Raw genomic sequence first — 15,314 nt, forward strand, 5'->3', positions numbered from 1 at the left:
TGGTAGGCCATAAAAGACCAGCAGCATATCCGCCATCATGCCTACGTTAACATTTTATGCCGCTGATTTTAAGTACATTCTCCAAGCCCTTTTCTACCTGACCTGTTTCTAGCGTTTTATGATTTTTCCCTCTCTCTGCTCTTGCTAAGTGCAGAAAAAAACTACCCGCACGGCAGGTTATTTCCCCCAAGCTCTAACTAAACATATTCTCCATCAATTTACCATAGCTAAAATTAAGAATGGTTGCTGTTGTTTTTTCCGCATATTTCTGATAATGTTACTAGCAACTCTCTTTCTACAAATATCAATCTTTCGGTAGATGTCTCGCCAAAGGCTTCGGTGCAATCTGTTAGCGACAACATCAGGGACGGCTCGCCTTTTGGGTCATCTTCTCTTCGTCACTTCCTTTTAGATTTTAAACCTTTTCATCATCTCCTGGTATAGCACCATTACTTCTTTACCATTTTTGTTTTACAACTTTAGTACATTGTTCCTCGCTATTGCGAGTTCCCTCTTGGCTCTGGCTTGCAGATTTAGAGGTGTAAGTCTTGTCATCGCGGCTAGCTAGACCTGCGGTCTTGCGACTTTGCCATTTTCCCTCCTTCTTCCGGATCTTAAAAGCTGACTTGCGGCCATCGGCCGATCGTTCTCTCTTCTTTCGCAGTTTACTTCTCCTCAATAGTATGGAGGAAGAGGACTGCATGCAGCACTGCCAGCATCCACTGTCTCACGGACCCATTCCAAGAGCCCACTCTCCAGACATATGGGTCGACTACGACTTTTAAGCGCTGGACATTTATCCACGCTTAACTTTCCATTCAGGTTCAAATCAGCGACACCATTCCATCCTCTCAATCTCACCTTCGTTAACAGTTTTTAGGTTAATCATTTTTGTCTTTCGATCCCTTGGCAAACAAAGCAAGCTCAGCAGTCTTACGAACCAGGAGGGCTCAGGAAACTTCTATTAGATCCACCACAGCAGCGTGCTTTGCTGTGGTAGGACCACCTTTACTTCCACAGCCGGCCTGGTATCAGAAAGGATCCATTCAAAGAAAGCGGAATATATTCCCGCTGGTTCGTATAAAGCCCTCTATCAAGAGATTTTGTAGTTATTGGTCCCCGACATCACGCCACCGCTCGGTTTAATATTGTTATTGTTATTATTAGCCCTCGATGCAACGAGAGCTTTGCGTAGATGTATCTCTCGGGCTTTCTACTCCATATCACAAGGGGATAAAGAGATGCGCCACCTATATGGGAGACCTTCCTGCATTCGTAGAGAATGTGAACTGGCTTTTGAGCCTACAGCTCACAAAAGCGACAAAATTGTGTATCCGATAGCTTTAGCTTACTTAGCGGTGATGTCGTATACTACAGTGTCCCGTATAGTACCCCGTGAGTTTAAATGACACCCTCGTTGCTGCGAGTATAAGCAATTTGTCATGTCTTTGCCCTGGGCAATCAATGTGTGTCCACAGAAGGGCTCTGGACAGTAGAATGCTGCTATAGTACCGTATTGCCCGTAAACCAATCCTAACATAACTTTGATTTTGGCTGCCAGATATTTAGGATTCCAATGCATTTCTCCACTAGCTTAGAAGTGGTTTTGTAAGACTGCAAGGGTGTCTGACATAAAAAGGAAACTCCTCGAGAGTAAGCCTCTTCGTAGAAATTTTTACCGCTAACTGCTATTGCAAGGATTTCTGCTTGAAATATAATGAGGTAGCTTCTCATTAGTATTGATTTATTGAAGTTCGGCTCAAATATACTAGCTCCCGTTTTGCCGTCATCTGAGCCAGGGTCAATATATGGGTATCTCGTGTGCAAAATATCCCTTCCGCTCAAACAATATTGGATTGGCAATATCAGCAACAAGGACTGGATGCATTTTAACGTCTATTCTGGCCTTAGTACAAGCAGGGAATGGGCCATGCCCAATGGGTGTTCACTGGCCACAAGTTTTGTTCTAAAACTTACAGCTTCCTCGACCTTCAGTTGAAAACTTTTCCAGCCTTCCTCGCGAACTTCGGCCCTTCCGTTAACCGGGAAGGCAGTCCGCTCTGATGATATCACCTTCTCGACTCTGGACTGGACCGGCTTTCTGGAATTGACACTCTATGTCTTCTTCGCGCCTCACATATAAAAGTAACTATGTTTATTGAAGCCACAATCTTTTCAAAAGCGACAGACCCCACACTTTTTCATACACACGTTCTACATCACACAAAAATATTCTCGTCACCGCAAAGTAAGTGCATATGTACCTACTTACCGAAATCTGTATGCAAATTTTTTTATTTGAACATTATAAATTTATGTGGAAATATGTCCGTTGGCAAACATAAATTTCAACAACTTCAAATATTGCGAATCGAGAGAAATCAAAAAACGTAAATGCTGAAAACAAACTTTGTAACAAAAATAACAATTCAGAATATGCTTGTAAACAAGCACAGCTAAATGTTGTTACGGTTGTTAAGTGTCCCGCACTTTTGCATACCAAAAATAAGTGGACAATTTGAAGATGACTCGCGTGGTTTGTTTAAAATAATTTATTACCGCATAACGATCAGCTCCTTCAACCAATACTTACACCCACCCACACAATCATACAAACTCACACAACACTGACGCACATCATTTGTCGCAACCTAATAAACACGAGAAAAGATAAAAATTCTCCAATGCAAGATAAATCCTTAAATCTCGAACTTCAATAGACTTTAACTAGTATTTAAGAAATGTTTAACGTCTTTATAGACAGCTGGAAACCCAAAATTGAAAAAGGTAGATAGTACGTGGCTTGTCGTACACAAGCAATACATTATAATAAAGTGGTCAAGATACAACGGGCAGCCTGCGCAACGGTAACAGGACCACATCGGATTGGTCCGATGGACGTGCTAAAGATAATCCTAGACCAACTACCGCTAGACTTTCATATTATATTAACTACAACAGAATAAATTTTATGACTGAGGGCGTCTGCTTTCGGAAATGAGAAGAAGCAAGCCACAGTGGTATCCTGCACGGGCTTTCAGCATATGACATAACATGAGATTACAGAGAGCCGACTTTTTTTACATGTTGGTTCGAAGTTGGTTTGTTCGGGACATGAGCCCAGGATATTCGGAGGGGTAGGTTGAGCACGCTATCATTACACCACAGCAGTCGCTGAGCGAGCGATATACATCTTATAGATTATTTCTAATTGCTGTTTTTATGTACAGGCCCCTTATTCGCTCTTATTTGAAATCCAAGTCTGTAAATAAAGTTTTGGTTGTAAAGATGAGGGGTGGTGAGGGGGGGGGGGGGGGCTCGTGCTCTTAGCGAGCTTTGGGCATTATTAGTCGTAGTGTTTTTGTTTAGCTATGTTTATTAAAAAAATTTGTTAAAAATAAAAGATTGTGAGCACACAAAGAACGCTATTTGTACTATGGCACTATTGTGAATATTTGATTAGAACTAACACTGCATTACCGGCAGTTGCTAACATTCGCCAGATGGCAGCGCAAACGCATGTATTTGATTAATAGAACAGCTGATTTCTGTTGATATTCGATATGAGACTTTTATATTTGTTGCGCAAAATGCGCACGGGTCCGGCTCGTATATTTATAACCTGCTGCTTAACTTCCCGATAACAACCTCTAAGTTCGTTGTTGTTGTTGTAGCAGTGCTTCACCCCATCCTATAGGCGCGACCGATCACAAATTATTATCAATATCCTCTAACGGGAGTCCAAGGAAAGTTGCAATTTCAACAGGGGTGGCCCATAGTGAGAGGGTTTGGTTCAACATTACAATTAAAGGGATGGTTGGTGTCATGTGGGGACACATTGGATGCAGGACATATATTTTATATGTCGGAGTTGATTCTATACCAGTACCCAAATCGAGGTTGAGCTAGAGTGACGCGCGTTTCCCTAGGGAGAGTGCGTTCCTCAACTGCGAGTTCTGGGTATTTTTCTTTAAGAACTGGATTCGCCGCATAATTCCTGGCATAGAGATCCGTCGCCTGTTTGTGGATATCACTGAGAACTTGCCTGTGCTTTTTTGCTGCTCTAAGGCCGTCTTCGACTGTAGTATGACAGTACAGTCAGACGCAAATTCTACAATGTGGTTTTTTACCACAGATATATTAGCAAAGGCGGGGCTATCGGGACACACACAACAAGTTCTAGACGATTACCATGCGGAAGTGGCGCCCTTCACTGTTAGCGTAAAAAACAAACACGACCCGACTACAATGAAAATATAGCTTAGAACCTGAAAAGTTGATCTAGGAAAGAAATCCTCTTCGGTTTCCTTTTCTAGGTAATGTACGACGCAAAACCTTGGGCAGCTTTTGTTGCCTGACCTGAAGGCAGCTCAAAAATAATTAGTTACGGTGGTACTCTTGCTGCTTAAATCCACGCACTTCTGGCCTTTTTTTATTTCTCCCAAACTGATTGCGGCATCTGCAGTGTATGCACGGCGTACTACGCCTTATTTTACCAACTCAGCAGCGTGTTTATATCTGCAATCCGCTTATGACTCACTCCGGTATAAATGTATACTCCTCTCTAAGCGGGTTCTGTTTAATGCTTGGTTTTTCTCGATCGTGCTAATCGAGCACATATTGTGCTCAAGTTCTGCCCTCGCCAGGTTAATACCAGCTATAAGGGTGAACACAGCCAACAGATATAGAAGTAGCCTATGTCTAAAAGTATGAAGTAGCCTATGTGCTGGTTAAGACTACAGTTATAGAGACTATCACAGCCAACAAATCTAGAAGAAGGAAATAGACTAGGTCCTAGAAAGTTATAGCATTTGCCAAGAGGACGGATTTATTTTTTAACATAGGTCCCAGTTTTTGATGGGGTTTTTCAGTGTGGTCATTAAGCAAACTTCTGGTAGCATCTGTCTATGTGATGTTTTCACGGACCGGCCAGTTCGGCCTAACCCTAACCATGATCCCTAGATATTTTGTGCTTTATTTCTCTTACCTCCCAGCCCTGCGGCGGTGTACTTTCTGTCTGTTAAAAGGAGGTTAACCTCTTACAGCGATCGCTGCCTCATCGTTCCACCCGAAGCCTTTGGTTGAAGTATGTGGAGTTTCCTGCACCAAATTTTTTGTCAATGGCCTGCTTCGGCCTACTGGTATGGCCACATGGGCTTATACAAAGTTCACACTTTTACTGACATTTGTGTCGACAACGGCTTCTAAGCGTTAAATATTTCTTAATATTTCCGCCTGGTGCTGCCCAATTGTCAAGTGGTGACATAAGGTCAACGGTCACAACGTCAATTGTCCTTATTACTACTTCAACGATATTGAACTGCTCTTAAAATTAACTCTTTTTTTCTTAAGTGGCCTATTGGCCGTTGACTTTATGTCACCCCACCAATAAAGTAATCTTATCGAGAAATTGTCTTTTATGTTGAGAATAACGGCCTTTTTGAAATGATTATGAGAACTTGTGTTTAGCGATTTCTTATAGGTATAGGTTCACATCAAAACCAAAATGGTTGACTGGGATGCATCGTTTGTTTTAACTGTTACGCTGTTCACTTGCTCCAATTTAAACATTTGTGATATAAAGTATGAAGTTATGAAGATTGGTTCGCAATATAACCACAAATGCATTAGGATGGTTGTAATTTTTTTTTTTTTTAAATAATGATAGCTGTGTATTTTTTTTAAACGGTTTTATTTAGCTTGACTAGACAGGCCGGCCGGCCGCACGGCCGTTGTGAACGAATTTTGTAATTGAAATTTAAGTAACATCCCAATAAGCTACAAGCTTGAAAATTGGAATATAGTTCAGAGCCGGATGACAATGCAATAATAAGAAAAAAACTCCGATAGGTGGCGCATGCATCGAAATATTTCAAAAAATCATATTTGTAACACATAATATATACATGAATAGAAAGCGGCCTACATATGATGTCCGATTTGGCTCATATTTGGAACAAATATTAAATACAGTCCAGTAAAAGTGACATCAAAATATTTTGTAGTAGCGCAGAGTCGAGTAAAGTCTTCGGAAGGATTATGTATTGGGGACTTAGATTGTAACAAATTGTAAGGAAAGAGTCCTTGTAATAATGAGTATCTAAATGAGCTAAATAGAATGAGAAATAATAGGCAATTAAATAAAGACTAAAAACTTGAAAATAAAATAATTTTAAAAAAAAATTTTTAGTTAAACGGTTTTATTGAAAACAATACTTACAGTAAGTAATAATAATACTAAAAGCTAGAAAATAATTAGGTAGGTCCTAGGTACTAGTCATCACACTCCTCATCATTCTAGGGCGTTGATCAGACAATTAAATAAAAGCGTTGTACTCGTCAATTTACTATTGATAGTCATAAGTAAGACCAACTGAACCTTACTCCTCATAAATATAGGGCGTTGATTAGACAATTAAATAAAAGCGTTTGACGCGTCAAATTTCTATTGATAATCATAAGAAAGACCAACTGAACTTTAATCAGGTTATGCTACGCCTCACATTTTCAGAAATTTCACGCGCCCAACGCTTTTATTTAATTGTGTGATCAACGCCCTAGATTTTTGAGGAGTATGATGACTAGTACCTAGGACCTACCTAATTATTTTTTAGCTTTTAATATTATTATTACTTACTGTAAGTATTGTTTTCAATAAAACCGTTTAACTAAACATTTTTTTTTAATTATTTTATTTACAATGTATATACACGTGCATTTAAACTTTATATCGACTGCCAATTGCATAATTTAATGTACACTTAATAAATTGTTGTGCAAAATATTGCTAAATTTCACTATGCCTTATGCTCAGTTGCAACTGAAATGAGGCTCTAGATTTTATCTCTACACCGAAAAGTGTGTGCGTCCACGATTCAGCGCAACCTATTCAGCTATAGGTTATATATTATGACAAGCAGAGGTCATTTCTCCGCTACTAAGCACAACCCGTTTTGTAGTGAGTTATTTAACCATTGCCACGAGTCTTCACTAATTGCCGTTAGATGGGTCTCCTAAACATTATCTAAGTGATGATAAGATTTTTACCCGCAAATGTAGATGTATATACATGCAAAAGAAACACAGCTAATATTGACTGCAGTAGCCTTCATAACTGCGTAGTGAATATCCTTAAAAACAAATAGATGTTGTTTAGCTTTTAAATTGGCATGTCGAAAGCTAAATCTGTTTTTCACGCCAAATAATGATCAGCCTAATGTCTATGGACATGCTCGCAGTATAACTGCAAATATTTACATATTTACATATGGCAACGTCAAATGTATGCGCATTCAAGTAGAACTGTACCATCAAGATTCCACCAAAATAAATACAAAGTCACAAAATCCAACTAAAATGCATGAGATAAAACCGTTAGGTGCAAATTTTTTCAAAAGCAAAATTTATAGCTGTGGCCTGAAGAAAGCAGAGAAGAAAATCAAGGATGAAAGAAATAAATAAATAATACACATAAAAATTATTTTTTGTGTTTAACGCCTCTTAAAAATATTTTGACAACAAAAAAAAAAAACAAAACAAAACTTAATCAACAAAAATAAACACTCGAAATATGTCTCATCGGTATGCCAACACACACACTCCACAAAAAGTATCAAGCGGAATATTTACCAAGATGATTTTTAGAAATTTTAAAGGCTCGTGTTTTCTTTCTCTTTCTTCATCACGGGCTAGCACGTCTCCAGTATATGCACGAACTACTACGACCTCTTTTATCAACTCTAGTTTGTTACCTTGACATTTTGTGCTTGATCACTGCTTCTTTGCTCCGCCCGTTACGTGTTCCTCCTTATTCCCATAAGGAGTCTTTCATAGGGCAACTTCCATGTCAGCTGACTTTCTTCGACCTACGTTCGGCAATTCTTAATGTTGCCTGATTAAATCGTTCCCGACAAAGATGACTTGATACGAAACTCTCTCATTTTTTGCGCTCTCACCAGGGATTTATTTCAGATTTGTGCTGGCAACAATCACAGATAAATCCCTCGCGACAGCTGAAGCGGGTGCCAGAACAAAAAATGTGCCAGCTAAAACGAAAAACGGGCCAAAGATTTCGGTAAATTTTAGTTTGACCTACAACTGTAGAATAGCGTTCAAAAATTATGGGAAAATGGATAAAAATACTTGTTTTAGTGTAGATATTATTAGTTCGAAGGCGGAGGGTAAATATTATTTCCCATTCAAAAGTTATACGAAAAACAATTTTGCAAATATGAAGTCCCGATGCAACCAGTCCATTTTGATCACAGAACCTGGAACGTCAGACATGTAGGATAAGCCCTATCCATTAAATGGTGTTAACTATTATATCATAGATCCGATTTACTGAAATTTCAAAAGAATATATGGTTTTCACTCTGAGTTAAATGCGTTACAATATTTGACTAATTAATTTAATCAAAATGTAAATTTTAGTTAGATTTGTTTATATTTATCTCTAACTAGTCGTATTATTGTAAAATAAGTTTAAAGAAATTAATATTTTACAACTATCATTTTTTAAATGATTGAAACTATAATCGCCGAAATGTATGTCAAAAATACCCATATGCAGATCTATTAATTTTTGTTTGGAGTGGCATCATTGACACAAATGTGCATTTTGACAGCGCTCTCCCGAAACAAAGAGTTGCAAATCCATTCATTTATGGTTCCCGAGATGGTCGGGCTAGTACCCTTATGGGGATTGTTACTGAAGCGATGTATGTACATACGTGCTGGCCCCAGCGGGTTAGGATGCTTAGAATTATACCCGCGGTATGTATGGCTGTTATCAGAGGCGACTAAAATACCAAATTGATTCAAGGGGTTGTGTAGGGCAACCCTGTCGAGGGGTTGTCAGCGAAATATATAGCTTCTCCAACCCAATTGTCATACTCACCCACCCGTGGCGAATCATGTTTCATTAACAGCCGAGGCTCTGCCGACCCCGAACTCTTGATGGATCTATGGGGTAGGATTGCGGTATGACCTAGGAGGTTGCACGTGGTCAATCCAAATCATTCCCGGGATGGTCGGGCTAGTACCTTTATGCCGCTTGTTATCAGAACACACCGGATCTGCATCCGGCAAAGGATAATCAACATCGATAACACTCCCTAAGGTCTACGGGGAGTGTCTTTATCGCTACAACAATAACAACAACAACATGTACATCCTAGCAGCTTAAAGCCGTGCCTTTTATCCAATTTATGGTGTGCTATTTCATGTTCATATTTCCTACACATTAGGAGGACTCCAACTACAGTATTTATGAATGGCATCTGAAAGGCAGATGCATTTTTTCTCACAAGCTTTTCATGACAGAAATATACTTTTTCTAAACCCTCGTTTGATGTAAAAGGTTCTGTCATTTGAGGCGGGGACCTTTGGTTAGTTACTAGTTGCTCTTGCTTTTAAGAATTCGATGCGCTGAATCCGTATCTGATGTTAGACTTTCTAAACTCCTTCTGGTTTTCTGAGGGTCTAATTCTAGGTCCGTTTTCATCATTTCGAGTTGAGTTAACAACAGGGGGTGACCCACCTTCAATTAAATAGATAATTGAGAAAATTTTGTACTGCAAATTGCAAAACAACCGTTTCTATTTTTCTCCTTCTCTTTTTTTTCCTATCCTTCACATTTCACGTCCTCCTTCCCTCCATTTGAATCTTTGAGTTTTTCCACCCCTACCTCTCATTTTCCCTTCATCCTGCCCGGTTCCCCTCTTTCTCTTCTTCCGGTCACCCTCAGTTTCCTTTAGCCTTCTCCATTCCTTATAAACTTTTATTCTCCTGTATCTATCTCCTTGGTTTCCTACTTTCCTCCTCACCTTTCCCACCATTCGTATTCCTCATTATAGCATCCATACAGCGGAGAACACATCGGACATAAATCGTGTTTTAGTACTAATCGTATACAATCTCTTCAAGATAGTTAAAGGTACCGGTCAAAGATTGAATATCGCAACGACTGCACTTACCCAAATGGGGTGGGATTCGAAACCGTATTCCAGCGTTGATAGAGCTGTTTACAAACAGAATCGTCCAAAGCCACGTCTTGCTGTTGTACAACTGTTTTGCAATTGCCTTCCGCTGTATTTTTTAAAAAAATTTTATATGTTGCTACTTTTTTCAAGCAAGGAGATCTGTATTTCCTATAGGGTAAGTATGAATGTAAAATTTTTACTCGTAACGAATGTAATAATATTTTTATATTTTCGCGCTTAGATAGAGAACGACCACAAGTATTATCTGCATTTAGTGGATGTAACCTACTTTTTCAAATGAGGTTGCACACACTCAAAATGATATTGTGCGCTCATGTTACAAAATATGATGAAGGGACTAATAAGGGTTCACTATGTTATTTTAAATAAAAAAAAACATGAAATTTTTGGAAACTTTTTTCGATCTGCTGATTTTGGTAATATACTGAAAATAATGAATTTGAAAGATATCAACATTTTAATTGTCCAATAAATACGTCTCCACTGAAGGGTGCACGAACTTTAAACAGTCTCTACATACATACGGAGTTTATCTTACCAAATTAACATAAATTGTTGACACTAAATTAAAACAAATTTTTGTTTCAAGAATTCTTTTCCACTCATTCACCAGCTTATAGGTAGCTGCAGAATACTTCATATACTCCATAAGCAGCGCCCATTGAGATCGCAAGAATTCAATGGACTTTTAAGAATTCTTTTTTTAGCACTCTCTCTTGTAAATTTCTTTCAGGTATTTGTCGCGCCTAACTGCCCATCTTCAGGTACCGTCAAATGAACTGCCAAATACTGCAGAGGAAAACAATAATGAAAGCATCAACAAAGAATAATCCAAAAAGCGCAGCATCTTTTAAGACATTTTCTTCAACTAATTTGTTGACTTTATTTATGGAAATACCAATCAGCCAAAGTAAGTCCTTTCTTACACACACTTACATACATACAATTTTTACGAGTATAAAATCGAAGTTCTGCAATCTTACATTGGCATTGAGTAAATTGCAGTTGCAACGTTCAAGTTGTTAATTATATTTAAAAAATCATAAAAATTTGCTACGAATACGAAATTTTTCGAAATTGGCTTAATCCGATATTAAAAGTGCATACAAAAGCTTGCTTTTTACGACAAAAGTAGAATCAATAATAAAAAAAATTGTACTTTTATGGCGCAATTTGTGGTCATCTGTAGTCTACAATGTCTACTGCTCGTCGTTTTCTGCTTAACGCTAAGCAAGGCCAATGTGGTGGTGGTTCAACAAGAGGGCACAATAGTGCCAGAGGCCGCGAATGGTGTAATAAATTTAGTAGATGAAGACGTAGTGCAACATTCGCATTTGGGTGCGGGTGTGGATGCTGGTGTTGGTGTTGGTATTGATGTAGGCGAAGGCCAAGTGGTGACAAATGAAGTGGATTCAGTTGCACACGAACAACGTTCTTATCATCCTGCGGCTGTGAGCAAACCGAGAATTATCGAGCAATATGATCATCGCACATTGGATGGACAATATGAGTATAGGTGAGTTAATTGTTAGAGGAGAGAAATGATTTCATTACAGATTTTAATTAGAGTTTGATAGTTGCAGTTGAGGTAGAGAATTTGTATAATGTAGAAATCGACTTAGTTGGCTCAAAAGCTTTAATTTACAAAATTTTGGTTTTAGTGTTATTAGGATGTATTACTGTGCGGTGGGTGAAATAAGTTCACCGGCCAAAAGGTCATTTGACTTTAGGTCCACTTCTAATGGCCATAAGGTCAATTAAGTTTATGATCTTTCTTTATTGACTTCATGTCCGTTGAGAAAATTTGTATTTGACCTTATAACCATTTCGGGATGAAGACCATAACCCCATACACAGCAATTTAAAAACAACAGAAAAGCAAAAAATTTCTGCAGGATGGTTAAAAGTTTAGTTGTATATGAGCGCCACAGGCGAAAATGTTTATATAAAATCAAGGCCGAAACATAGTCTGCAAAGAGGTAGTAGATAGCCTGATTCTACAGTAATGGTGGCAGTGCCCCACTCAGTGAGGTTTGGTATTGTGAACTATTCAGCTTGAAGTGATCTTTCTACAGTTTGTCTTCCTAATAATCCAGCTTGCCAAGATTGGGTAAAGTTTTACAAATCTATCCCGCGGCTGCTAGAGCCCTTTCCCCTCACTACCACAACGACGACGTCGTGAGGGAAGTCGTATATTTTAAGACAGATCTCTACATTGGTGAAAGAAGTTCTAAATAAAACTTTTGTCCCTTAATATTTACTAATAATTGTATGATGCTGGAGATAGTTTTCAATTTCATAATTTTAATCTAATCTCCTAAATTGTTTCTTTATCCTACCAGATACGTACTCAGTAATGGCGAAACTCGCTATGAGCGCGCTTATTGGCTACCAGTGGGTAAAAATTTGGTACTTGCACGCAAAGGATATTACTCTCATCTACTTAAGAGCAACAAATATTTAACTGTTTTCTATACAGCCGATCAAAATGGATTTCGTGAAGATTCCTGTAAGCGCGAACTAGTGACAATTTCCATTGTAAGAACTTTTCTGTAAATATCTTTCTTTTACTCATTTCAGCCACCTACAGCCGATCTCAACCAACTCTTCCACGCAGTCTTAACATACCTGACTACGTACCATCATCGCCAAGCCATACACCGATTACAACTAATCGACCACATTATATGCCCACCACAACTAAAAGACCACATTATTTGGGCACCACAACTAAAAGACCACATGCCCATGCCACTGGTAATCCACACATTCAATGGTATCCATCCAAGGTACCTCAAACGGGCGTACACCATTCAAGCAGCTCTTCCTCTAATCACGTGCAATCTTCACATGTTGTACAATCTTCATCAGGTGTGCCAGCGTCATGGGGAAACCACCATATAGGAGGCTCTAACGCAGTGGCTGGTCATCCCTCTGTTCCAAGTCAATCATGGCATTCATCAGGAGTTTATTCTTCACCGTCAGAAGTGTATTTTCAATCAGGAGTTCACGTACCTTCAGTGGTCTCCCCTACAAAGGGTGTTAATACTGGCTCGATAGTTGACTCTTCGTCAGTAGCTCATTCTCCAAGTGAAAGCCATACCTCTTGGGGTTTACATATCCCCTCGGAACCTGAGACCCCATCGAATGTTGAGACCTCTTCGGGAGTTCAGTCCTCATCGGATGTTCATATACCATCAGAAGTACATGCCTCATCTGAAGTTTACACTGGATCCTCTGTTGCCCATCCTTCATCAAGCACTCAAACTCCATCGGTAGCTTTCTCCTCACTGGGAGCTAACTCACCTATAGCAGCACACTCACCACCCAGTCAACACGCCGCTGTACATCCATCCACGTCTTCATCACAACAACATCACTCAATTGGACATGCTGCCACAATTCCCTCCACATCGAGCGCTCATTCTCCATCAACAGTTCACATCTCATCGACAGTACACTCTCCATCGATTATTCACACTTCTTCGGGTGTTCACTCAGGAGTTCACTCATCTTCGGGAACTCATTCATCTTCAGGAGTTCATTCATCTTCGGGAGCTCATTCATCTTCAGGCGCACAATCTTCATCCACCCATCAGTCAATAGTTCCTCCTTCCCATCATACATCGCACCATCATCCCTCGACTATTCACAGCCCTCCATCGAATTCATCAACGGTCGTGCACACAACCGCCACATCCCCGACCAGAGTTCCCATTCAATCATGGCACTACAGTTTGCAGAAGGTTGATGTTTAGATCAATAAATAAATAAGATTTAGATTTTCTGGAACAAAATAGATTTGGGTATTTACTTGATTGAAAATTGTGCAATAAAAGTATTTTTTTCAAAATCTCAAATAATAATGAATTTTTATATATTGGTCTTTCTCATGAGCTCGACGACCCATGGTATTATTACATATGAGCTTTTGACTTAGCTACGGTGGTCCCTTGTTTATCTAAGTTCAACTATCAAAGAGAATTAAATTTGTATTGGCATCTGGTGCTCGGGTTTTTTTTACCCATCGATATGAAGAAATGTTTTGAGATTAGGTTTGCATTGTCACTTTTAAGTTCATAAGGTCCCTGTTGTTTTTGGTACCACTTAAAGCATTGCCAAGGGCTGCAAACATATCTGGCTTAGTATTAGAAATTAGGAAATCGATACGGCTCTCATTATCTGCACTTCTCATATATGGACTCCCTTGCACATCTGGCATAAGATTTTAGTGAAGTAATAGTTGCTAATTGCCATTAAGGCTATGTCTTGACAGCCAGTCCTTTTCAATTTTAAAAGTTCGATTCCACGGCATGAGCGATAGGAAGTCTGGTTGGAACTACCCCTGAAAAAGTATATTTTTTAATAATGCGGGTCCAGATTTTATTAGCAGCTTCTCATTAGCACGAGTTGCTTCATTAAGTCCACTAGTGGAGCAACATTTCTACGAGCGGCTCAATCAAGACCTCTGAATGGATTTTATTGTATGTGCCATTTATATCGATAAAACTGCTTCGAATGAAGTCCTCCTTAAAGACAATCCCATTTTTTCTAGGTGGGAAGCTTGAAGGCATTGGAAGACTGTATTTGCCTCGAACCAAAGTCATTTGGAGAAACCCTGTTTCCTTAAGGTATAAAGACTTATTTAGTAAGGGTGAAGTGCCTTTCTAAGCTTAGAAAAGGCTTTTACGAATTTCTTGCCTGGATCCATCGCGAGGGTGCTGGTTATTTTAGGATTCGATGGTGTTCTGGTTTAGTGCATTAAAAAGCACCTCTGCAAATACCTTCCGGCTCAATGAGGATTGTACCTTAGCTTCATGAGATGGTTTTCAAGCCCATTGTGCTATATGGGGTGCGGATCTAGTGAAACGCATGGGTTACAGCAAGCATCCACAAAATATGAATGACATTACAACTGAAAGCGCTGGTTGATAGTAGGAAGGACCTTAAAACAAAATCTTTCTTACCAACTTAGATTTCTTCCCATGCAGGACAGCCTACTTTGTGCCGAAAACTGGCCCCTGACAAGCTTCATCACAGTTATACCTTAGTAGTTTGCACAGCGAAAGCCACAATTGTAAACTTCTCGATTACATTAACGCCTTTGAAATGGAAGTTTTCGTATTAAATAATGGAATGTTATCAAGTGGTGCTCCGGTAAATAAATTTAACACCTACTCCTATAGACAGGCGGCTATTAAAACCCTAAGCTCGACTTTAATGCGATCTAGAGTGGTCGTAAGGTGCCAAGCCTTAGTTGCGTTTGCATAGAACTATTTTACGAAAAGGATAATCTAGATTCCGGGCCAT

At 39.2% G+C, this 15,314-nt stretch overlaps 2 protein-coding genes across 2 annotated transcripts in view; both read left to right on the forward strand.

Annotated features, from left to right (window-relative positions):
- Neto (Neuropilin and tolloid-like) overlaps window positions 1–10,991 on the forward strand; it is a 218,338-nt gene extending 207,347 nt beyond the window's left edge. Inside the window, exon 14 of the mRNA XM_067784961.1 lies at window positions 10,738–10,991. Within this exon, the coding sequence (XP_067641062.1) occupies window positions 10,738–10,834 (97 nt within the window). The 3' untranslated portion in view covers window positions 10,835–10,991. The remainder of the gene's footprint in view (window positions 1–10,737) is intronic.
- A 158-nt stretch (window positions 10,992–11,149) lies between these two features.
- Window positions 11,150–13,762, forward strand: LOC137248800 (uncharacterized). Its single transcript, XM_067779698.1, has 3 exons — window positions 11,150–11,520; window positions 12,347–12,513; window positions 12,585–13,762. Exons 1-3 carry the CDS (start codon window positions 11,168–11,170, stop codon window positions 13,760–13,762), a joined length of 1,698 nt encoding a protein of 565 aa, XP_067635799.1. The 5' UTR covers window positions 11,150–11,167.
- The last annotated feature ends 1,552 nt before the right edge of the window (window positions 13,763–15,314 follow it).

Source organism: Eurosta solidaginis, chromosome 4 (genome assembly GCF_040869045.1).
Source record: "Eurosta solidaginis isolate ZX-2024a chromosome 4, ASM4086904v1, whole genome shotgun sequence".
NCBI lineage: Eukaryota > Metazoa > Arthropoda > Insecta > Diptera > Tephritidae > Eurosta > Eurosta solidaginis.